The 24,489-nt window shown below is 41.7% G+C and overlaps 2 protein-coding genes across 4 annotated transcripts; both read left to right on the forward strand.

Moving 5' to 3' along the window:
* Positions 1 to 3,503: 3,503 nt before the first annotated feature.
* Positions 3,504 to 12,456, forward strand: LOC118366882 (phosphatidylcholine-sterol acyltransferase-like). The gene is made up of 6 exons (XM_035749688.2): positions 3,504 to 3,809; positions 5,224 to 5,380; positions 9,542 to 9,657; positions 9,742 to 9,837; positions 9,977 to 10,201; positions 10,841 to 12,456. The coding sequence occupies exons 1-6, from the start codon at positions 3,662 to 3,664 to the stop codon at positions 11,386 to 11,388; spliced, it is 1,290 nt and encodes a 429-aa protein (XP_035605581.1). The 5' UTR covers positions 3,504 to 3,661; the 3' UTR covers positions 11,389 to 12,456.
* A 6,128-nt stretch (positions 12,457 to 18,584) lies between these two features.
* LOC118366877 (zinc finger protein 148-like) lies at positions 18,585 to 23,304 on the forward strand. 3 transcript variants are annotated; one of them, XM_035749677.2, is made up of 7 exons: positions 18,587 to 19,044; positions 20,053 to 20,174; positions 20,381 to 20,509; positions 20,698 to 20,821; positions 20,978 to 21,061; positions 21,186 to 21,304; positions 21,472 to 23,304. In XM_035749677.2, coding segments are annotated over exons 1-7 (2,232 nt in total). In that variant the 5' UTR covers positions 18,587 to 19,043; the 3' UTR covers positions 23,125 to 23,304. The 3 variants fall into 3 exon arrangements, with proteins under 3 accessions (XP_035605569.1, XP_035605570.1, XP_035605571.1); XM_035749678.2 differs by having other exon boundaries at positions 18,587 to 18,877; XM_035749676.2 differs by having other exon boundaries at positions 18,585 to 20,174.
* The last annotated feature ends 1,185 nt before the right edge of the window (positions 23,305 to 24,489 follow it).

Here is a 24,489-nt window from a genome sequence, read left to right on the forward strand (position 1 = left end):
CTGCTTGTGTTTACGCAGCCTAACTGACCTCAGGTTTTTCCTCTGACTTTGCCACCCACCTCTCACACACAGCATTAATTAAGCAATAAGGAATGAGAACCTGGGAATTAACTCCAAAAGGGCTGTTCGAGGCAAAGCCAAGGGCCAATAAAAAGCCTTTTGGAGGGTGTTATCTACGATTTGCTTTTATAAAATGGTTGCCAACATATTAAAAAATATTAATATAATTGTTTTAATTTGTAAATTATTTTTATTTCATCCTTCCACCAGACCATATAGTTCGGAGGTTCTATAGTTGCTAGCTAAACATCCCCTTACAAGATTGCAGTTTTGAAACTGCATTAAAAGTGCAGTAACTGCAGTCGACTGGTATTTTGGATGCTGTAATTGCAGAATAACTGCAGTTATACTTCACTCTAATTGTAGTTTCACTGCAAAATTACTACAGTAAAAAAACGTATTTTGGATGCAGTACATACTGAAGTTATACTGCAATCTTTTTTTGTAATGGTCCTACTCCAGTGTTATCCAAGCTCAGTCCTTGGGATCAAGTGGCGCACATTTTGTTATTTGCCCTAACAATACACAGCTGATTCAAAGCTTGACGATTAGTTGATTATTTAAACCAGCTGTGTTCTCCCTACATAAAAAACAAAATGTGCACCCCTTGGTGTCCCGAGGACCGAGTTTCCTATTTTCAATGGTTGCTACCAGTGGCGATTTTAGCATGTAAATCTTGGTGGGGCAAACTGTATAATGTTCTCCCTACATAGAGTTTTCTTTTTAGCACCATAGAGTGAATCCTTACCACAGCTACACCTGACTAGAGCCTTGTCTGGCAGCAAAACAGTTCATTTAACCTCATTTACTAACTTTAAAAAAAACATAGCTGATATGGCTGACTTGCTTAAACAAATGTGGTTTCTACTGACAATTGAGATGTACAAACTATGGCATAAGGGAACAATGAGCAGATAAGAGGCAATACGTCATTTTGATTAAGACATGAATTAATGAGCAAGCTTAGACGGGCGTAACCGATAACTATTTGTTCAGCTCTTTTGAAATGTACAGTGACAGAATTCACAACACAGTATTCTCCCTGTACACCAAGTCAGAACCATAAGATAAATAAAGGGGGCATATAAACAGACAATGAAAGCTCTTACAATATTTGATGATGACATTTTGTTAAAACAGGCTATGGACTACATGTGGACCTCCAAGTCAGAAGAGTATGCTAAATTATGAGGGGGAAAGGGACCAAATTATTAGGGTGAGGCATATGGGCTACTAACAGCTTACTACACAAAATATATTACTTAGCTACAGTATACATATCTCCCTGGCATATTACATAATTTATGCAGTAGCAAATAATACATTTTTGGACTCACCGTTGTGCTTTGCTCACTTGAACAGGAAGGTGGTGCAGTGATCCTTCTTGTGGGCAAATTTTGTCAAGAACTTTGTCATCAGTCTGGCATTCTCTGGATCTAGGGTGCATTCAAGACATCTAGGAACTCTGAAAAAAAACGAGATTGAATCATGACGTCAGTTATCAGTTATTAAGAGGCCCGAGTTCCCAACTTGGAGTTCAAAACTTTTTTCCCCTTTTTTCCCCAGTCTGAGTTTTTTTTCAGAGTTCCCAGTTGAACTCACTGAAGTATGACATTTCCCAGTTCCGAGTTTCAGCTGTTTTGAATGCGGCAGAAGTCATGCTAGATTGACAGCATGGCCAATGTATTCAACCCTTTCAGGCCATGTTGTTGTGTGTGGATGTTTATCCTTTTAAGCTTGGAAAAGATACCCTTAAACCCAGTCTTGGACCACACATCCTCTCCACCGAATAGCAGGCAGGGGAAGCAAAATAGTGATTGCTTTGCAATGCTTGCAGTTAGCCACTAATTCCTTCCAAACCACTCATTGTTGAATTTGCAATTATCAACTTGTTATGTAATGTTCATGTCCAACGACCAATGAGTACCGATATATCATTTCTCTTCATATGACAAAGATTGAAAAGCTTTTGTTAGTAGATTGTCAATGTGAGTCATGATGACTGCTTGTCTATCTTGCTAGCTAAGATTTTCAAAGTATGATGTTGACATCAGTCCAATCAAAGCTACGGTAGATATAACGGGATTTTATCTGTGGCCAATGACCTTGAGCCTTCTTGGATGGGCACTTCCAATGGAAATCTATGGCAGAATTTTAGAGCTCTCCCTGTAGATTTTGGGGTGAAATTGTGTCCCCGTGAGTGACAGAACACTGAGCCAATCACAGCGCAACTAGAGAAGTTTTACCAACCCTTACGCTCTGTATTTTCCGCTGGCTGCCCCACCACCATTGACAACACTGTGCCAGGCTAAAACACCTGCAATTTGAAGCTGACCATGTTTGTAGGCGGCTTTATTAACTCAATAAAAACATTTTACAAACTGATATGTGACACGCATTAATGCTAAAATAACTTGCAAGACAGAAAATATAATTTTTATGTCTGCCCCACCTGCCCTGAATGTGGCCGCTGGTTGCTTTGTAGCTATGCATGAGCTAGTACTCCATCGTTTCCACTAGCTTCTAAAGCCACAAAGTCAGAATTTGCTGCACAATTAGCTTTTTGATCTTAATTTAGGGTTTCGGCATAAGGTTAGCAGTGTGGTTAAGGTTAGGTTTAAAATCACATTTTAAGAAGATAAATTGTAGAAATGGACAAGTGTTTATGACTGGCTGTAGAAGCTAAGAGCCCTCGACATTGCTAGCTAGCACACTACAGTTAACAGACAATCACACCAAGTAGCTGACTATGTGCATTTTCGTTTGTTTCTTTCTATTGCCATTTCTTTGAAATGATCCGTTATAATGATCCGGATAAATTAATTCACATGGCTCAGAAGCTGTCAGTCTTGTCACATTTATTCTCTATGCATGGCATTGTGGAGTTCGCAACAAAAAACTGCACAGGTCAGAGGCAAACAAGGTTTAGACAAACCCCAACTGTTTAAACCAAATGCTAGCCTAGTAGTGTAACAGTATAATTTTAAACCGTCCCCTCGCCCATACCCGGGCGCGAACCAGGGACCTTCTTGCACACAACGACAACAGTCACCCTCGAAGCATCGTTACCCATCGCTCCACAAAAGCCGCGGCTCTTGCAGAGCAAGGGGAATTACTACTTCAAGGTCTCAGAGCAAGTGACGTAACCGATTGAAACGCTATTTAGCGCACACCGCTAACTAAGCTAGCCGTTTCACATCCGTTACAGTAGCATGGGGAAATATTGTTTAGATACTTTTTTCCAGGGGAGACGTGAGTTTCTGAATTGGCAGTGGATGCATATTGTGAATTCAAATGGAACTGTTAGCAGGGATGGTGGTGAATAACTAAATCCTTACTATTAACCAATCAGCATCCAGGAACCAAACAACCCGTTTTATAATAGGCCAGGGGTCATTCCGCAGATTCTGTTGCAAAACGCTTCTTAAAGGAAGCAAACGGAGCGAATCAGGGAGGGACCTACCTGAATTTGTCCAATAGATACCCTCGTTTTAGTTGCAACTGTTAGCCGGAATGAATACAGCCCAGCTCTCGTCCGCCTGACCTAGTGAGAGAACTGTAAACTTTGACACGATTAAGATTTGAGTAAGATTTTGACAGAATGGGACACGCTCACTGCTGTACTGTGCTCCTTATAGTATTCCTTGCGCTACAGCAAGCTGCTGGATTTGGGCTCTTCGATGTCTTTCCATCAAGTTTCAAAACTCAAAACAAAGTGCCAAACAATAGCACTCCGCCGGTTCTTATAGGTGAGCAGATTTCTATTTCTTGATTAGTTTGCTGTGATAGGCCTATTACAACATGTTATATCTCATGGAATTCAATGTATGTTTTATGTGATTGTAATAGGCTATCCATTTGCTTTCTTGTATACTGAAAGTCCAAAATGTATTTCACAAGACAGGTCGATTCTCTATCTAGAACTAGAAGCAAGTTCCATGCAGTTTTCTATGGTTTCCACGAGGATTGTAGGTCCTTGAACTCAGTAATGGATGTTGGTGCGAATGTTAATTCAATCATATGGTCCTGGCTGGGTCAGGGATATACAGTGGTGAGATACAGTTTGTGAAACCTTTAGCATTTTTGGTATTTCTGCAAAAATTTGACCAAAAATGTGATCAGATCTTCGTATCTGGTAGTAGATAGTGAACCTGGTTTAAACAACACAATACTTGTATTTTTCCCCCATTTATTTCTTGAGTAAATTGATCCCAACATTCAATTTCTTTGTCGGAAAAAGTATGTGAACCTCCAGCTTAGTCATTGCAATGAAGTGTATTAAAGTTGTCCAAAGTTTAGTACACCATATATCCAAAAGTATGTTGACACACCTTCAAATTAGTGGATGGGGCTATTTCAGCCACAACCCGTTCCTGACATGCAATGTTCATCGACCAACATTGGCAGTAGAATGGCCTTATGGAGGCACCATTATAGGATGTCACTTTTCCAACCAGTCAGTAAGTAAAATATTTCTGCCTTGCTAGAGCTGCCTGGTCAACTGTAAGTGCTGCTATTGTGAAGTGGAAACATCTTGGAGCAACAATAGCTCAGCTGCGAAGTGGTAGGCCACACAAGCTCACAGAATGGGTCCGTGGTTGAAACACACACTACCTAGTTCCAAACTGCCTCTGGAAGCAATGTCAGAACGATTTATTTTATTTTCATAACCATTGCATAATACATTCCTCACCTTTTCTGGGCGTGATGGGTTCATATTCTCGAAGGAGCCATACAACAAATTGTCATCCGCATCGCTCATTTAATTGGGACTAGTAAATACACTGAACAAAAATATAAATATGATATGATGGTTGTTAAATCAATATTTGCGCATTAAAGCGGTTACACTGACCTTTCCTCACATAATTCAATTTACCGACACAAAAAGATCCCACCCTGTCTAGCATATTTTCTTTTGTCGACATTTGGAAAGTTAAACTAAAATGTTTGTTTCCATCAGGCAGTCATTACATTTTTTATCCAACATGTACTTTACTCGCATAAAAAGGTTATAATGCTCGTTTACACATGCAGTTTATGACCGGTCTGATATTTGTACATGCACAGACATTTCAGAAATGGTTCATGCAGATATTTAGTAGGACATTTACACAATGTTTATATATTTATATAACATTTGACAACTTTTTTTTTTACCAGTGCCTGGGACTGCAGGAAACCAGCTTGAAGCCAAGATTGACAAGCCAAGCCGTGTGCATTGGATGTGCTACAAAAAGACAGATGACTTTTTCACACTTTGGATTGACCTGAATATGTTCATGCCAATTGGGATTAACTGTTGGATTGATAATATAAGGTGAGGGGGAGAATGAATATGATCATAATAATTCTGTTTAGATCATGATTTATTCAATCATTTTAACTCTACACTTAGGGAGCATTTCCTAATGGTTCATTGTTGTAACAATAAATAATGCACTGTAATAGAAGAGCATACATACAACCACAACTCTATTTTCACTAGTTTGATTTTGAGTCAAATCCAATCAAATCTTATTAGTCACATGCGCCGAATACAACAGGTGTAGTAGACCTTACAGTGAAATGCTTACCTACGAGCATAACCAACAAAGCAGTTTTAAAAAATACAGATAAGAAATAAAAGTAACAAGTATTTAAAGAGCAGCAGTAAAATAACAATAGCGAGACTATATACAGGGGGGTACTGGTACAGAGTCAATGTGCAGGGGAACTGGTTAGTTGAGGTAATATGTATGTGAAGGTAGAGTTATTAAAGTGACTATGCATAGATGATAACAACAGAGAGTAGCAACGGTGTAAAAAAAGGGGGGCAATGCAAATAATCTGGGTAGCCATTTTGATTAGGTGTTCAGGAGTCTTATGGCTTGGGGGTAGAAGCTGTTTAGAAGCCTCTTGGACCTAGACTTGGCGCTCCGGTACCGCTTACCGTGCGGTAGCAGAGAGAACAGTCTATGATTAGGGTGGCTGGAGTCTTCAATAATTTTTAGGGCCTATAGAGGTCCTGGATGGCAGGAAGCTTGGCCACAGTGATGGCAATGCGAACGGCCCAGTACCTCTGTAGTGCCTTGCGGTCAGGGGCCGAGCAGTTTCCATACCAGGCAGTGATGCCATCAGTCAGATTGCTCTCGATGGTGCAGCTGTAGAACCATTTGAGGATCTGAGGACCCATGCCAAATCTTTTCAGTCTCCTGAGGGGGAATAGGTTTTGCCGTGCCCTCTTTGACTGTCTTGGTTAGAGGTCGACCGACTAATCGGAATGGCCGATTAATTAGGGCCGATTAAGTTTGGGCGCCGATTTGGTGATTTATTTATTATATATTTTTTATACCTTTATTTAACTAGGCAAGTCAGTTAAGAACACATTCTTATTTTCAATGACGGCCTAGGAACGGTGGGTTAACTGCCTTGTTCAGGGGCAGAACGACAGAGTTTCACCTTGTCAGCTCGGGGGATCCAATCTTGCAAGCTTACAGTTAACTAGTCTAACGCATTAACGACCTGCCTCTCTCTCGTTGCACTCCACAAGGAGACTGCCTGTTACGCGAATGCAGTAAGCCAAGGTAAGTTGCTAGCTAGCATTAAACTTATCTTATAAAAAATAATCAATCATAATCACTAGTTAACTACACATGGTTGATGATATTACTAGATATTATCTAGCATGTCCTGTGTTGCATATAATCTGACTGAGCATACAAGTATCTTAAGTATCTGACTGAGCGGTGGGAGGCAGAAGCAGGCGCGTAAACATTCAAACAGCACTTTCGGCGTTTTGCCAGCAACTCTTTGTTGTGCGTCAAGCATTGCGCTGTTTATGACTTCAAGCCTATCAACTCCCGAGATGAGGCTGGTGTAACCGAAGTGAAATGGCTAGCTAGTTAGCGCGTGCTAATAGCGTTTCAAACATCACTCGCTCTGAGGCTTCTAGTAGTTGCTCCCCTTGCTCTGCATGGGTAACGCTACTTCGATGGTGGCTGTTGTCGTTGTGTTGCTTGTTCGAGCCCAGGGAGGAGCGAGGAGAAGGACAGATGCTATACTGTTACACTGGCAATACTAAAGTGCCTATAAGAACATCCAATAGTCAAAGGTTAATGAAATACAAATGGTATAGAGGAAAATAGTCCTATAATTCCTATAATAACTACAACCTAAAACTTCTTACCTTGGAATATTGAAGTCTCACGTTAAAAGGAACCACCAGCTTTCATATGTTCTCATGTTCTGAGCAAGGAACTGAAACGTTAGCTTTCTTACATATTCTTACATATATTGCACTTTTACTTTCTTCTCCAACACTTTGTTTTTGCATTATTTAAACCAAATTGAACATGTTTCATTATTTGCTTGAGGCTAAATTGATTTTATTGATGTATTATATTAAGTTAAAATAAGCGTTCATTCAGTATTGTTGTAATTGTCATTATTACAAATACATTTTTTTTTTAATTGGCCGATTTTTAAATCGGGATCGGCTTTGTTGGTCCTCCAATAATCGGTATCGGGATCGGCATTGAAAAATCATAATCGGTCGATCTCTGGTCTTGGTGTGCTTGGACCATGTTAGTTTGTTGGTGATGGGTGCACACTCTCAACTAGCTCCACTGCAGCCCTGTCGATGAGAATGGGGCGTGCTCGATCCTCTTTTTCCTGTAGTCAATCAATCAAATTTTATTTATATAGCCCTTCGTACATCAGCTGATATCTCAAAGAGCTGTACAGAAACCCAGCCTAAAACCCCAAACAGCAAGCAATGCAGGTGTAGAAGCACGGTGGCTAGGAAAAACTCCCTAGAAAGGCCAAAACCTAGGAAGAAACCTAGAGAGGAACCAGGCTATGTGGGGTGGCCAGTCCTCTTCTGGCTGTGCCGGGTGGAGATTATAACAGAACATGGCCAAGATGTTCAAATGTTCATAAATGACCAGCATGGTCAAATAATAGTAAGGCAGAACAGTTGAAACTGGAGCAGCAGCATGGCCAGGTGGACTGGGGACAGCAAGGAGCCATCATGTCAGGTAGTCCTGGGGCATGGTCCTAGGGCTCAGGTCCTCCGAGAGAAAGAAAGGAGAGAATTAGAGAACGCACACTTAGATTCACACAGGACACCGAATAGGACAGGAGAAGTACAGATATAAACTGACCCTAGCCCCCCGACACAAACTACTGCAGCATAAATACTGGAGGCTGAGGGGTCAGGGGACACTGTGGCCCCATCCGAGGACACCCCCGGACAGGGCCAAACAGGAAGGATATAACCCCACCCACTTTGCCAAAGCACAGCCCCCACACCACTAGAGGGATATCTTCAACCACCAACTTACCATCCTGAGACAAGGCTGAGTATAGCCCACAAAGATCTCCGCCACGGCACAACCCAAGGGGGGGGGTGCCAACCTAGACAGGATGACCACAACAGTGAATCAACCCACTCAGGTGACGCACCCCCAATCCACAATCATCTCCTTTGTCTTGATCATGTTGAGGGAGAGGTTGTTGTCCCGGCACCACACGACCAGGTCTCTAACCTCCCTATAGGCTGTCTCGTCGTTGTCGGTGATCAGGCCTACCACTGTTGTCATCGGCAAACTTAATGATGGTGTTGGAGTCGTGCCTGGCCGTGTAGTCATGAGTGAACAGGGAGTACAGGAGGGGACTAAGCACGCACCCCTGAAGGACACCTTTGTTGAGGATCAGCGTGGCAGATGTGTTGTTACCTACCCTTACCACCTGGGGGCGGCCTGTCAGGAAGTCCAGGATCCAGTTGCAGAGGGAGTTGTTTAATCCCAGGGTCCTTAGCTTATTGATGAGCTTTGAGGGCACTATGAGCTGAGCTTTAGTCAATGAATAGCATTCTCACATAGGTGTTCCTTTCATCCAGATGGGAAAGGGCGGTGTTGAGTGCAATAGAGATTGCATCATCTGTAGATCTTTTGGGGCGGTATGCAAATTGGAGAGGGTCTTGGGTTTCTGGGATGATGGTGTTGATGTGAGCCATGACTTGCCTTTCAAAGCACTTCATGGCTACAGACGTGAGTGCAACAGGTCGGTAGTCATTTAGGCAGGTTACCTTAGTGTTCTTGGGCTCAGGCACTATTGTGGTCTGCTTAAAACATGTTGGTATTACAGACTCGGACAGGGAGAGGTTGAACATGTCAGTGAAAACAATTGCTAGTTGGTCAGCTCATAAAGGAAAAGAAGGATTCTGCCAGACCTTGGTGAGTAATCGCAGTCCTGATGTCCAGAAGTTATTTTCGGTCATAAGAGGCGGTAGTGGCAACGTTATGTACAAAATAGGTTTAAAAAAGGAGTTACAAACAACTCAAATAAACAAAACAAAAAAAAACACAATCGGTTGGTGGCACGTAAAATGTCTGCCTTCTCTGGCACCATCTTTCTTCATTGTCCTCAGCATTTTAGTGGTTGGGTTAATTTCCTTATGCAATAACAGTATGTACCTACTGCATATTTCTTGCTACAGAATTGTATACAATAGGACAACTCGCAAGTCATCCAATTCTGCAGGGGTGTCTGTGAGAGTGCCTGGTTTTGGACAGACATATACTGTTGAGTTCTTGGACAACCACAAGCTGTCAGGTGAGAACAACTATAATGAAGCCATCTTTTCCTATGTCTTCTTTTTGATTATGATTTCATTGAATGAGATGTCTCCTTTTCCAGGTTATTTTAATAATATGGTTACACATTTGGTCAACATGGGATATGTCCGCAATGAGGCTGTCCGAGCAGCACCATATGACTTCAGAGTAGCTCCGAGTAAGTGTCATCATGGACACACACACACACACCATCCAACTGACAATCACTTTCCTGTACGGAAAGTGCAACTCATTAATTGTTTATGCACACATGCTTACACATAATGTGACTGTTCCTATTTGTCTCACCTTATCAGACGAGCAGGAGGAATACTTTGCACGACTGAAGAAGCTGATTGAGGATATGTACGAGAGGGATCAACAACCACTTTACATCCTGGGCCATAGCATGGGAAGCAATTATATCCTCTACTTCTTATATCAGCAGACCCAGGCTTGGAAAGACGAATACATCAAAGGCTTCATTTCACTTGGAGCACCCTGGGGTGGGGCTGTCAAGACCCTTCGAGTACTAGCATCAGGTACTGTGTCAGAATTTGGTGGACAGATTGAACAACCTCACCCATAGTAGAAACATAATATACTTGAGAGAACCTGATAGCCGGGTTGAAGTAGATTACATTGACCGTAATCACCTCATGTTGCAAAATCGTTTTACTTGCAGGGTGAAATAATTAATTTCTTTCCTGGTAGGGGACTTCCTATATGTGCACACACTTGCACCAAAAACTTTTATTGGCCTAATTATAGAATTACATATAGAATACCTGTTAATTCAATAGCATCTCTTTGGCCCTAGTGGTAAAGATTTGTAATTTAACTTTTAAAATATATTACTGGACCTTTTTATTGTGGCCTCAACACAACCAGTTATGTTTTTATCTGACTGTTTGACAATCACTTAAGGGCTCCTTTACTAGGCTACCTGCACATGTTCAACCACTCGCAACATATATCCAGCCTCCAAACATTGGTGAATGGAAAGAGACATCTGTTACACCAAAAAGTATTTATTTTGCCAGGACCGCCTTGCCCATGTCTTCATTTTCTTGAAAGGGTGGTAGGTCAGGTTTGTCTGGATTACATTGGCGAGTCACACATTGTCTGGAGATTGCCAAGAGAAAATGATTGATATTGAATGATAACAATTGTCTCCACAGGTGACAATCTTGGCATCCCACTGGTGTCCAACATCAAGATCCGGGAGCAGCAGCGGATGACCACCACAAACCCCTGGATGCTTCCATTTGAAGAGGTCTGGCCTACAGACCACGTCTTCATCTCCACGCCATTATTCAACTATACCCGCCAGGACTACCAGCGCTTCTTTAAAGACATTGACTTTGAAGATGGCTGGTTCATGTGGGAAGACACCAGAAACTTGACAGCTGGTCTGCCCCCTCCTGGTGTTGAGATGTACTGCTTCTATGGTGTGGGGCTGCTCACACCGGTTACCTATATTTATGACGACCAGTTCCCAAATGCAGACCCCATAGACTATGTGTATGCTGATGGGGATGATACAGTGGACAGTCTTAGCCTCGGTCTTTGTAAACGCTGGAGAGGGAAGCAAGCACAGCCTGTCCATGTCAAGGAATTCAGGTCTATGCCCCACACGGAAATAGTATTAAATAAGAAGGTGATCAATGTGATCCAGAGTATTCTGGAGGGAAGATATAGTGAAGAGGATTCTACATTGATGAACTGATGAACATCCCATTGATTCCCCACTCATGCAAGATCAGGCCCAGCCGGACCAGCCTCCCAAATCTATACTGTAAGCTTTTGGGGAGAAAATGATTCACCCTCCCAATATACATACTATTACTGATGCCAGTAGGCTAGCTACAGAGGTGGACTTATACACAATGTACAAACCACTAGGAATACCTGCTCTTTCCATGACAGACTGACCAGGTGAATCCAGCTGAAAGCTATGATCTCTTATTGATGTTACTTCCAACTTCAATCAGTGTAGATGAAGGGGAGGATACAGGTTATAGAATGATTTTTAAGCCTTGAGACAATTACCACCCCATAATATTATTTGCGCCTCTACCAGATGGAAACTAAAAGTGTAATGGCTGTGCTCAATGTAATGGCACTTACAAATGTAGACCCTTCAAACACCCTCAAACAGGGAAACGGATCCCAATCAAAGGTGTTATCATGTGCTCCACTAAGGCAGTTATTTGTGTTATAGCTTTTCCTTGTGGTAAAAATTGTGGGTAAAAGAAAGCTCAAGTTAAAAATAAGAATCATGGAGCATCGTAGCACCATTAGGTGCAAAAACTAGACGTACCCAGTTGTGGCCCACTTTTTGGAGGCGAACCACTATTTCGTCCCTTCGTGAAATCGCCATCGAACACGTCACCCTCCCTAGGAGAGGGGGTGACCTCGACAATTTGTTAAAACGAGAGGCCGCCTTGGTCTTTCATTTAAAGACCCCCTCTCTCTTGCTCCCTTCGGTATCAATGTAGACTTTGATCTGAAGCCATTCTTGTGATTGTGATTTTCCTATTAATTGTAAATATTTATAGGCCTATGTAGACAAATTGTATCTATGATTGTATGTTATCTATTCATGCTTTTTATATGTTCTATTTATATCTGTAAATCAACCAATGAAATCAAGCCACACTCAGCCATGATTAGACACCTGTGTGTCCTTTGAAACTCTATAAACTAGTGAACCGCGGTGTTTGTCATTATACCCTGATGAAAACAGCTTGTCTGTCGAAATGTTGGTTATTAAAGTATTGCATCTGAACTCCTAGACTGTGCGGCTCGCCTGTTCTTTTTCGAAGGTTTATCTTCCAACAGGACAACGACCCTAAGCACACAGCCAAGATAACGCAGGAGTGGCTTTTGGACATGTCTCTGAATGTCGTTGAGTGGCCCAGCCAGAGCCCGGACTTGGACATCTCTGGAGAGCCCTTAAAATAGCTGTACAGCAACGCTCCCTATCCAACCTGACAGAGCTTGAGAGGATCCTCAGAGAAGAATGGGAGAAACTCCCAAATACCAGTGTGCCAAACTTGTAGCGTCATACCCAAGAAGACTCAAGGCTGTATTTGCTGCCAAAGGTGCTTCAACAGAGTACTAAGTAAAGCATCTGAATACTTATGTAAATGTGATATTTCCATTTTAAATTTTTAATACATTTGCAAATGTCCTGTTTTTGCTTTGTCAGTATCAGTGGTATAAAGTACTTAAGTTAAAATACTTTCAAGTACTAAAGTTTTTTTGGATATCTGTACTTTCTATATTTTTTACAACTTTTACTTCACTACAGTACTAAATAAAACAATATACTTTTTATTCCATACATTTTCCCTGAAACCCAAAAGTACAAGTTACATTTCGAATGCTTCGCAGGACAGGAAAATGGTTCAATTCACACATTTATCAAGAGAACATTCCTGGTCATACCCACTGCCTCTGAAATGCTGTGTTTGTAAATTATCTGAGTGTTTGAGTGTGCCCCTGGCAGTCTGTAAATTAAATAAACTAGAAAATCTGGTTGCTTAATATAAGGAATGTATTAAGCAAACACATAAGGAATGTGAAAGGATTTATACTTGTACTGTAACTACTTAAGTATATTTGAGCAATTTCATTTGCTTTTGATACTTAAGTATATTTAAAAACAAATACTTTTTGACTTCACTTTTACTTGAGTCTTTTTCTGTTAAGGTATCTTTACTTTTACTCAAGTATGATAGTTGGGTACTTTTTCCACCACTGGTCAGTATGGGGTTGTGTAGATTGATAAGGGGGAAAAAAACTATTTAATCCATTTTAGGATGAGGCTGTAACTTAACAAAATGTGGAAAAAGTTAAAGGGTCTGAATACTTTCTGAATGCGCTGTATGTGCACTCATCCTAACAGGTATTGAAATGTAATATGCATTTTGCCTGGTTTCATTATGTTTATCTTTTCCTCTCAGCGTGATAGGACATAAAACATTTCTTTGAAGATGCGCTCTATTCATGTGCTTCTAATGAGCCATTTGACTTTGTTTGTTTTCTTTGGACGATGTATACCATGAGTATCCCGTTCATACGACTAATAAAACATGAAACTTGTTCATCCATTCATGTCCATAACTGAGATGTATAATTTCCTTCTGTACACTTGTTCTCTGAGTTTACGGATGGACAAATCTGAAGATTATTATAATAATTTTTTTAAATCGGCCAAGGTATGTCTACAATGTGAGTTTCTGATATTGTACTATATTTGGTCTTTGGGGATACTGTTTATTACATGAATCTAGTTGTGTAAATTCGTGTTCAATTGATCAGCTCTTAATAATGTTTTGTAACAGAAATTGACTGGACATACAGTATATAGTGCCTTCAGAAAGTATTCATACTCCTTCATTTATTCCACATTTAGTGGAATACATTTTAAAGCCTGAATTCAAAATGGATTACATTTTTTTTCAATATCACCCATCTACACACTACCCCATAATGAAAGTGAAAACGTGTTTTTAGACATTTTATTCACACCCGAGTCAATACTTTGTAGAAGTACCTTTGGCTGTGATAACAGCTTTGAGTCATCTTATCTGTATCAGCTTTGCACATCTGGATTTGGGGATTTTCTCCCATTCGTCCTTGCAGATTTTCTCAAGCTCTTTTAAGTTACATGGGGAACAGCTATCTTCAAGTCTTTCCACATATTTTCAATGGGATTCAAGTCTGGGCTTTGGCTGGGCCACTCAAGGACTTTCACATTATTGTTCTGAATTCATTCCAACATTGTTTGGCTGTATGCTTGGGGTTATTGTCTCGTTGGAACGTAAATATTCACCCCCAGTCTAAGGTTGTTTGCACTCTGAAACAGGTTCTTATCAAGGACTTGCTTGTACTTGACTCCATTTATTGTTCCATCTATCTTTACCAGTCTCCCAGTCCCTGCCACTGAAAAGCATCCCCATTGCCTGATGCTGCCACCACTATGCTCAAGGGTAGAGTTGGTGTTAGACGGGTGATGGGCTGTGCCGGGTTTTCTCCAGACATAGAGCTTTGTATTCAGGCCAAATAGTGAAAATAAATTATCATCAGACCACAAATGATTTTGCCTTATGCTCTTTCATGTTCCTTTTTGCAAAGTCCGGGTGTGCTGTTGTGCCTTTTTCTCAGGAGTAGCTTCCACCTGGCCACTCTCCGATAAAGCCCAGATTGGTGAAGTGCTGTAGAGACTTTTCCTTCTGTAAGGTTCTACCATCTCAGCTAAGGAACTCTGTAGTTCAGCTAGAGTGGCCATTGGGTTCTTGGTCACCACCCTGACCAAGGTCCTTTTTGCCCGGTTACTCAGCTCTAGGCAGAATCTGGGTAGTTACATCTTTTTTCAATGTGCTCTTGGAAACTTTCAACACTCTAGAAATGTTTTAGAGAAGGGAAAGGGGATCTCTAGTCAGTTGCACAACTGGATGTATTCACCCAAAATGTGTCTTCCGCTTTTCACCCAGCCTTCTGAATCAGAGAGGTGTGGGGGGCTGCCTTAATCGAGGTTAACAGCCTTGCTCAAGGGCAGAATGGCAGATTTTTCCACGTTGACGGCTCAGGGATTTGAACCAGCGACCTTTTGGTTACTGGCCCAATGCTCTTGACCACTAGGCTGCCTGCCACCCAGGTGTATATACTATATACACTGAACAAACATGTGAAGTGTTGGCCCCATGTTTCATGATCTGAAATAAAAGATCCCTGACATTGTTCATATGCACAAAAAGCTTTTTTCTCTCCAATTTTTGGCACAAATTTGTTTACATCCCTGTTGGTGAGCATTTCTCATTTGCCAAGATAATCCATCCACCTGACAGGTGTAGCATAACAAGAAGCTGATTAAACAGCATGATCATTACACATGTGCACCTTGTGCTGGGGACTATAAAAGGCCACTCTAAAATTAGCAGTTTATCACACAACACAATGCCACAAATGTCTCTAGTTTTGGGGGTGTGTGCAATTGGCATCCTGACTGCAGGAATGTCCATCAGAACTATTGCCAGAGATCTGAATGTTAATTTCTCTACCAAAAACCACCTCCAACGTTGTTTTAGAGAATTTTAGAGCCCAGGGCCTCCATATCTGGCTTCTTCACCTGCGGGATACAGACCAGCCACCCGGACAGCTGATGAAACTGTGGATTTGCGCAACTGAAGAATTTCTGCACAAACTGTCAGAAACTGACTCAGGAAAGCTCATCTGCGTGCTCACCGTTCTCACCAGGGTCTTAACCTGACTGCAGTTTGGCATCATAACCGACTTCAGTGGGCAAATGCTCACGTTCGATGGCCACTGGCACACTGGAGAAGTTCATCTGTAAAGATGGCAGACAGCGTGTATGGCGTTGTGAGGGCGAGTGGTTTGCTAATGCCAACATTGTGAACAGAGTGCCCCATGGTTGCGGTGGGGTTATGGTATGTGCATGCATAAGCTATGGACAACAAACACAATTACATTTTATCTATGGCAATTTGAATGCAGAGATACCGTGACAAGATCCAAAAGCCCATTGTCATGCCATTCATCCGCCGCCATCACCTCATGTTTCAGCAGGATAATGCATGGCCCATGTCGCAAGGATCTGTACACAATTCCTGGAAGCTGAAAATGTCCCAGTTTTTCATGGCCTGCATACTCACCAGACATGTCACACATTTGAGGATGGTTGGGATGCTCTGGATCGACATGTAAGACAGCGTGTTCCAGTTCCTGCCAATATCCAGCAAATTTGCACAGCCATTGAAGAGGAGTGAGACAACATTCCACAGGCCACAATCAACAGTATGATCAACTCTATGCATTGGAGCTGTATGAGGTAAATTGTGGTCACACCAGATACTGACTGGTTTTCTGATCCACTCCCATACCATTTCATAAGGTATCAGTGACCAACAGATTAATATCTGTATTCCCAGTCATGTGAAATCCATAGATTATGTCCGAAATAATTTATTTAAATTGGCTGATTTCCTGATATGAACTGTAACTCAGTAAAATATTTGCATTTATCTTGTTGTTCCATGAAGACAGGTGTTTTCTTTCTAAATCTTGTCCAAATTGGCCACAGGTGGATTCTAATCAAGTTGTAGCGACATCTCAAGGATGATCAAAGGAAATCGGATGCACCCGAGCTCAATTTGGGTGTCATAGCAAAGGGGTGCGAATACTTATGTAAATGAGATATTTCTGTATTTTTCAATATAATAAGCAAATCCAATGCAAGTCAATGGAGACTGGAGAGTGAGTAATTTTACAGCGTTCTCCAATTTTCCCAGATCTTAAACTGTTTCAGATCTAAATACTTTTTGGTATATAAATTGTCTGGACCAATATATAAAGAATTCCACACACACACACACACACACACACACACATCCCTACAGTATATACAATATAAGCAAATCCAATGCATGTCAATGGATGGCACACAATTGGCCCAGCGTCATCCGGATTAGGGTTTGGTATGGGTAGGACATCATTGTAAATAAGAATTTGTTCTTAACTTACTTTGTTAAAAAAGGTTAAATAAATAAAATAAAAAAGTGAGGCATGCATTCTTCCTCTTTCTCTGTGGTATGCATACACACATACCACAGACACACGCTCCCACGCACATACACACACTTCCTGGCACTTCACACAGGCAACCGTTGCTCGGTTCCGGGCAGACAGAACATCTCAGCTGATGGTAAAAAAACATCACATTTTCCAGGAACCCCCACTGGTGGTCTACAAGCGTGGCCACAATATTGGGGACGGCCTAGTGAGATCTGCTCTTGCCCCGAGCCCACTCAGGCACCCAATACAAATGGGAATTACAAATGTGGCTCATGCACAGTGCAACAGCATGCCGAAACACAGGACCAAAAAAATCCTGTACGGGGTGTCATCTCATGTAAGACAAATGGGTCATCAGTGAAGAAGATATGGTAGTTTCTCATGGTAGGGTGGGGTATGCAACTTTGAGTACTTTCTGACAACTTTATACCATAGACAAACATGTATGGAAGGTTTCATTTAAATCAAAAGGGCTGCAGACAAAAAGTGTTTAAATTCATCTAGAAGGACCCACACAAAATAACAGTTCTACAGTTCCCAGAAACTAAACATTCAATCAAAGAAACCAGCAAGGACATCCGACTAAACAACAATAACTTTAAAGACCTGTATTTGTAAATACACATTCAGAAGGATTGTTATTCCTACCAGGTGTTGCTTAGCTGAGTGCTTCACTTTGTGGGGTATCATTATTCAACTACATACCAATTCTGAATATGTGAAATATGAAACCCAGATTTGGCAAATGCCAACCAGAGTAATTGTATGTGTATGTTTGTGGTGTTTAATTCAAATTACACTAAATAAAGTATGAGCATGTGTAATATCTATATGGTTCTATGGGTAAGGAAAGGATGCCAATCAACACACAATACCCCATAATGATGAAGCAAACAGTTTTTTAGAAATGGTAGCAAATGTATTACAAATAAAAAAAACTAAAATATAACATTTACATAAGTATTCAGACCCTTTACTCAGTACTTTGTTGAAGCACCTTTGGCAGCGATTACAGCCTTGAGTCTTGGGTATGACGCTACCTAAAAATCATGTCTGATCAATTGAATTTACCAAAACTGGACTACAATCAAGTTGTAAAAACATCTCAAGGATGCTAAATGGAAACAAGATGCACCTGAGCTCAATTTCAAGTCTCATAGCAAAGGGTCTGAATACTTATGTAAATAAGGTATTTCTGTTTTTTATATGTAATACATGTTCAAACATTTCGAAAAACCTATTATTGCTTTGTCATTATGGGGTATTGTGTGTAGATTGGTGAGAGCAAAACATGTATTTAATCAATTGAAGAATAAGGCTGTAACGTAACAAAATGTGGAAAAAGTCAAGGGGTCTGAAAACTTTCAGAATGCATTAATTATTTGGCTAACTAGTTAACTTAAATGTTTTGTTTTTTTGTTAACGAGGACGTTTAATACGACAGCATTTCTTATTTTTAAGTGTTTGTTGGACGCATGACACTTCATGTTTGGTGAACAAGTAGCTCGTAGCATAGTCTTGATTTTCTTCTGTCATCATGGTCTAATCCAGTGTGAGCTCAGAAGAGATGCGGAATAAGGGTTGCAAAGCAGAACACACATAGTGCTTCACTACAGGTGAGCCGCAGAGCTATCACAAAGCCGAACAACTACGGTACAGTCCCCATGCGCTGCAGTTGGGCCAGATGCGGTGATGTTTATTTTCTGTCGCGGCGTATATCACACAGCGGATACACTTTCCCCCGATAAACCATGACTGTTGAACGACCTTATTAGACCATAAAGTAGGTAAGCAGGCTAACGTTACGTAAGTTAGCTAGGCTAGCCAACTAATGCTAATAGCTGGCTAACGTTATGTCAGTTGTGAACAGTTTGGTCTGCCGTGCTTTTAAGCTAACTTAAACTACGTCTCGATTTGACTTGTCTTAAGCGAAGCTAAATCTTGATTTGAGGTATTGTAGCTAGCTATCTTAGTTATGGTTGTTGTTGGTTTTGATCAGGCATAACTAGCTAGCTTACGTTTACCATTCACAGCTAGCTAGCTAATTATATACTGCAAACTACGTTAGCTAGCTAACCCTTGTCCACACTGCCGGTAGTTTTCTAGCTAGCTAACGCAGTTGTTACTTGTTTAGCTAACTAGCGAAAGTTGTCTAACGAAAGTTGTCTAGCTAACTAAAGTTACCTACGTGCTATTACGTTAATCTAGTTAACTAGCTAATCTATCCAGTTGACCACTAGCGACAGATGATGAAATATTAACGTTAGCTAACTATAGTATGGTCAAAAAGCTTAGTTTTATTGCTGACGTTAATTTTTGGGCAGGTTGACGTGCTATTATGAGTAAACGGGTTTGTGTTGGCTAACGTTATTTGGTTGGTTGATCATCTTTAGGTAGCTAACTACGTTATCAGCTAAACCTTAGATTACTCAATGATGGCCCCACTAAATTGTAGCTAGCAAGCATTTGTAGTGATTTATTATTAACGTTAGCCGATTGCTACCAAAGCTAAATACTGGTGTTTTGTTTGTCTTTACCTAGCTAATACTTCTGCCCTCTCTTAACAACACAGACACCTAGCTAGCTAGGTCTCTAGTAAAGATGAACATTGATGACAAGCTGGAGGGGATGCTGCTAAAGTGTAGTGGGGTAGTGGATGAGAGGGTGGGGATAGGGGGAGGGGGTCTGGTCGTCATGACCCTGGGCGAGAGGGGGTTAGCCCACCACCCCCTGTTAGCTGATGATAATGATGATGATGAAGAGGATGATGACCTGACAGGGGTTTCAATAGTGTCTCATGACTTGATTGCAACTGATGAACTGATGGTACATGAGGAGACTGTGAAGAATGACCGGGAAGAGGGAATGATGCAGAGACTCGCACACAAGCTGCCATGCACGCTCCACATGCCTGTGAGTACATGCATACATTCTTATTGCCAGTCTTGCAATACATACACTGTAGTGTAAACCATGACTTTGGGTGAATCTCAAGTCTTTGTTTTTTCATCCCTTTGCCTCCTTTTTGAAGAATTGGGATTCACCCATTGAGAGTGTTGTCATTCTGACTATAATCAGTGAAATTAATTAATGTGAAGTGATTAAACAATGTTTTGCAGGTGAGCATCAAACAAGAGTTGAAGCTGTCTTCGGATCCACTGATGCTGGGAAAGAAAGAGAGAAAACAGCCCAGGGACCTCACAACAGAGTGTCACAAGAAGAAGAGAAAACAGCGCTCTCCTGCCAAGGTTATATATTTGCTTGACACTAGGTCATAATCACATGTTAGGTCCAGATTAAAGATTTATATTGTCACCTGAAAACTACCAGATGAAAACCAAATGTTTTTTTTCTGGGTAAAGGCCCGCTTTATTTGTGAAATAATTGACTGACCTTTTGTTCTTGTCTTTCCATACATCATTCACCTTTTTGTTAGATTCTCACCATCAATGAGGATGGATCATTGGGTCTCCAGAGTCCAAAGTGTCATGTATGTGGGCACTGCAATGCAGCTTTCCGAACAAACTACCATCTACAAAGACACGTCTTTATCCACACTGGTATAATGTATTTTATGATGGTCAAGTCTGTTGATTAGCATTAAATGAACACAACAATTATTGTTAGTTACATTGTCTGTATAATAAGTAGGCTAACACAATTTCCCATTGAATAAATGCAAGAAAATATGGTAACTTACTGTTGCTTGGTTTCAGGTGAGAAGCCATTTCAGTGCAGCCAGTGTGATATGCGCTTCATTCAGAAATACCTTCTCCAGAGACATGAGAAGATCCACACTGGTAAGAGAATGCCCCATGAAGCTATGATTGAACTATGGTAGCCAATGATTGGTCAAAGATACCACTTGATGAATGTTGATGTTACTAGCCCACAGAATAACCTGTCCCTTTGACTTTCTATTAGGTGAGAAGCCCTTCCGCTGTGAGGAGTGTGGCATGAGGTTCATTCAGAAATACCACATGGAGAGGCACAGAAGGACCCACAGTGGAGAGAAGCCCTATCAATGCGACTACTGCCACCAGGTTGGTTATTTATGTTATCAAAGCAAATAACAATGAACTTAAGAGTTGGGCTTGGCAAGACTGCACAAACATGTCTGGTTTATAAAGCATGCAGAAGCTATTTAAAAATAAATAAATCATTGTACTACTGTCCTTGTATGCCACAAACCCATTCTTGTTTCCCACAGTACTTCTCCAGAACAGACCGGGTTCTAAAGCACAGGCGCATGTGCCGTGAGAGGAAAGCCCACAAGACAGCAGCAGCGGGGAAAGACGGAGGACTCCTGAGCGACACAGAATCTCTGGCCTTCTCCTTCCCTGCCAAGGAGTGCTCACTGCCCAAGAAGAAACGCCTGAAGACCTCAGACAAGTCTCAATGTGCTCTCTCAGCTGCTGCCACTGAAAACGTTGCCACAGTCGCTTCTCTTGGCGACATGGATAGGGAGGTGGAGCAAAGACCGAGCAAAATTGAATGTCTACCTCTCTATGTGGTTACCTCCAAGGTGGTTAAAGACGAGTATGTGATGGCAGATTATTCTGTGGCACTTCCTGACACATCTAGTGGGCGGCAGTTGGGGCTGGGTGGGGAGACTTTCTCCTCTGAGGAGATTTATCCTCCCAAGCTGGTCCTCAAGAAGGTCCCCAAGAGGAGTCTGAAGCAACCAACTGAACCTGAACCACCTGAGAGTTTATCCCCTTTGTCCTCTTTCGAAGACTGCAAAGTCACCAGGTACACGTTTGAGATTGTTGACAAACAAGGTCTTCTGGACGTGGATGTGGCTAACTCTGACCTGGAGCCAGTAGACGCTCTCCCAGGAGGGCAGACGAAACCAGCATCCAGCAGCACACACTACGACGATGCCATGCAGTTCCTGAAGAAGAAGAGGTATCTCCAGCAGGTCGCTATGGCCAACAACGACAACCGAGATTACGCTGTTAATGTAAGCAGCATCGCGTCCCAGCCTTCCGCTACACAAGTCGCAGTGGCCAGCGTCATTGACGAAACCGTTCCCGCCACCATCTTGGAACCCCAGCCATTGAGTGTCGAGCTCAAGTCCAATCACGACAAGAACGTGCTCCCGGATGAGGTTCTCCAGACTCTCCTGGACCACTACTCGAACAAGGCCAACGTGCAGCCAGATATCTCCTTCAGTGTGGCCGACACTGAGGTGACATCCAGCATCTCCATCAACTCCTCCGATGTGTCTGAGGGCAGCCCGGTAGAAAGCTTGGGAGGTAACTCTCAAGCCCCATCAGCAGAGAAATCTAGCCTCCTGCACGAGTACTCCAAGTTCCTCCAGCAAGCACTGGAGAGGACCAGCCAGAACGATAGCTACCTGAGTAGCCAGAGTCTTACCTTTGTCACCGAGAGCCCCAGCCTTTCCAACCAGCCTCTGTTCTCTACAGAGAAGCAGTACCCTTCCCCCAGTAGGTTTACCGCTGGTACTGGTAAGTCAGGGATGAACTCTCCACTAAGGTCTACCTTGGAGAAACCCCATTTTGGACTCCTTGTAGGGGACTCCCAGCACTCTTTCTCATTTTCGGGTGATGAAACCACTACCTCGGCCGTGTCGCCAACCAACGATTTTCTGGAGGGAGTTGCGTCCTCGAAAAAGACTGATGCTCAAGGGTTGCATCAGGCTTATCAAATCAGCACCTTCGATCAGAACTTCCCGTCGCAGTTCCAGACCTCACGTTCTGGAATCGCCTCCCAGTTTACTATTGCCAATGGACAAGTCAGTCTGCGAAGTCACGGAACAGATTTCTCGGAATTCCCCATTGAGACGAGGTCTCAATTGAACTCTTCCCCTGATGCTACAAGCAGTCAAACGTTTGGTTGAGGATACTATTTACATTATTCTATGATAATTTTAAAAGGCACTTTATACCCATATCCTCTGTCCTGCCAAAATAGGTTACACTGCAAAGCTGGGTGTTGCTCAAAGCATTTAATGATTTAAAAATATATAATTTCTGTTAGATTAAAGTGGTCAATTTTGCGAATCGTGAAAAATAAATAATGATGTATATGAGGCAAAACATTAAATTGGGTTTTTGGGGAGGAAACTACAGCCCAACCTATGTTTTTTGGGGGTATGGTTCTGATTTTTTGGGGGGGTGGGGGGGGGGTCTAAAACTTAGTTTTAGATCTATTGATTTACTGTTTTACAGTGTGGAAATTAAGTGTCATTTTCCCACACTGAATTCTCAAATTGCCATCCAAAAAGGCAATTATCCAATAACTATGCTTCAAATATTGTTTTCATACATTGTGATAATGACACATCATGAAAATGGACACAAGTGTTCAGATCAGCCCAGTAGTGAAATGGATTTGATTGCATAGTCACTCTATTTTTGTCCCCAATCTAATTTTCTGATTGATTTCAATCATGTTTCTTCCACCTTTTTATTGCTTTAACTCTAACTAGGTATCTGTGCCTGTATTTATAAAGTGTCTCAGAGTAATAGGAAAGATTTTCACTAACCCAAGATGGACCAGAGCCTGTAGTCTCCAATGGGCACAAATTAATCATAGTGGGCAGAACAAGCAAGGAGGTGGGCAGAGCCAGCACGAGCTAGTGAGATCCTATTGGCCTGTTCTAGCATTTATTTGCATATTTCCGTTCGGGAATGCCTACACTGAAGTACGCATGTGCAATAACTCAATTCGCCCTTGCACTCCTAACAAACGTATTTTTAAAAATAAAATAAAAAATTATTTGGCGAATGGTGACGTCTACAAAACGCAGTCTATTCTGTTGGAGATTCTAGTTTTGGAAACAGAACTGTATGGAGATCAAATGTTTAATCAATGAGAAAATTAGTAGAATGCCTGCCACAATTCTTCTCGCTCCATCTTTTCCCACTGCCAGCCACTGAGCTTCCTAACATCCCCATAGTGAGTGGAAATGCCAACTGGATGCTTCACAATTATTTATATATCTGGCTCATTGTTTTAACTGTGGTAATGGTGCTGGTCTCAGGTCAGTTTTGCCTTTTCGTTCATCATAATGTATGGACAGGGGGGGCTGGTCCTAGATCTGAGACCATATGAAGGGACCCTGTTACCATGTGACGTGTCGGCATAACAGTCCTGCTATATAACTGCTGAATGTATAGTTGTCCACTTGTTGATTATGTATAGTTGCTTACTGGACTCCTGTTTTCAAGTTGACACCATGGTAAGAGTGGGTATCTTCATG

The sequence above is a fragment of the Oncorhynchus keta genome, chromosome 34 (genome assembly GCF_023373465.1).
Source record: "Oncorhynchus keta strain PuntledgeMale-10-30-2019 chromosome 34, Oket_V2, whole genome shotgun sequence".
Taxonomy (NCBI): Eukaryota; Metazoa; Chordata; class Actinopteri; order Salmoniformes; family Salmonidae; genus Oncorhynchus; species Oncorhynchus keta.

Excerpts from the sequence above, each read along its gene's own strand:
- LOC118366882 (XM_035749688.2), top strand. The coding sequence starts at position 3,662 with ATGGGACACGCTCACTGCTGTACTGTGCTCCTTATAGTATTCCTTGCG. Across the intron at positions 3,810-5,223 it reads CACTCCGCCGGTTCTTATAG|TGCCTGGGACTGCAGGAAAC; the intron begins GTGAGCAGATTT and ends TTTTTTTACCAG. Across the intron at positions 9,838-9,976 it reads TGACTTCAGAGTAGCTCCGA|ACGAGCAGGAGGAATACTTT; the intron begins GTAAGTGTCATC and ends TCACCTTATCAG.
- LOC118366877 (XM_035749676.2), top strand. The coding sequence starts at position 19,863 with ATGAACATTGATGACAAGCTGGAGGGGATGCTGCTAAAGTGTAGTGGG. Across the intron at positions 21,062-21,185 it reads ACATGAGAAGATCCACACTG|GTGAGAAGCCCTTCCGCTGT; the intron begins GTAAGAGAATGC and ends ACTTTCTATTAG. Across the intron at positions 21,305-21,471 it reads AATGCGACTACTGCCACCAG|TACTTCTCCAGAACAGACCG; the intron begins GTTGGTTATTTA and ends TGTTTCCCACAG.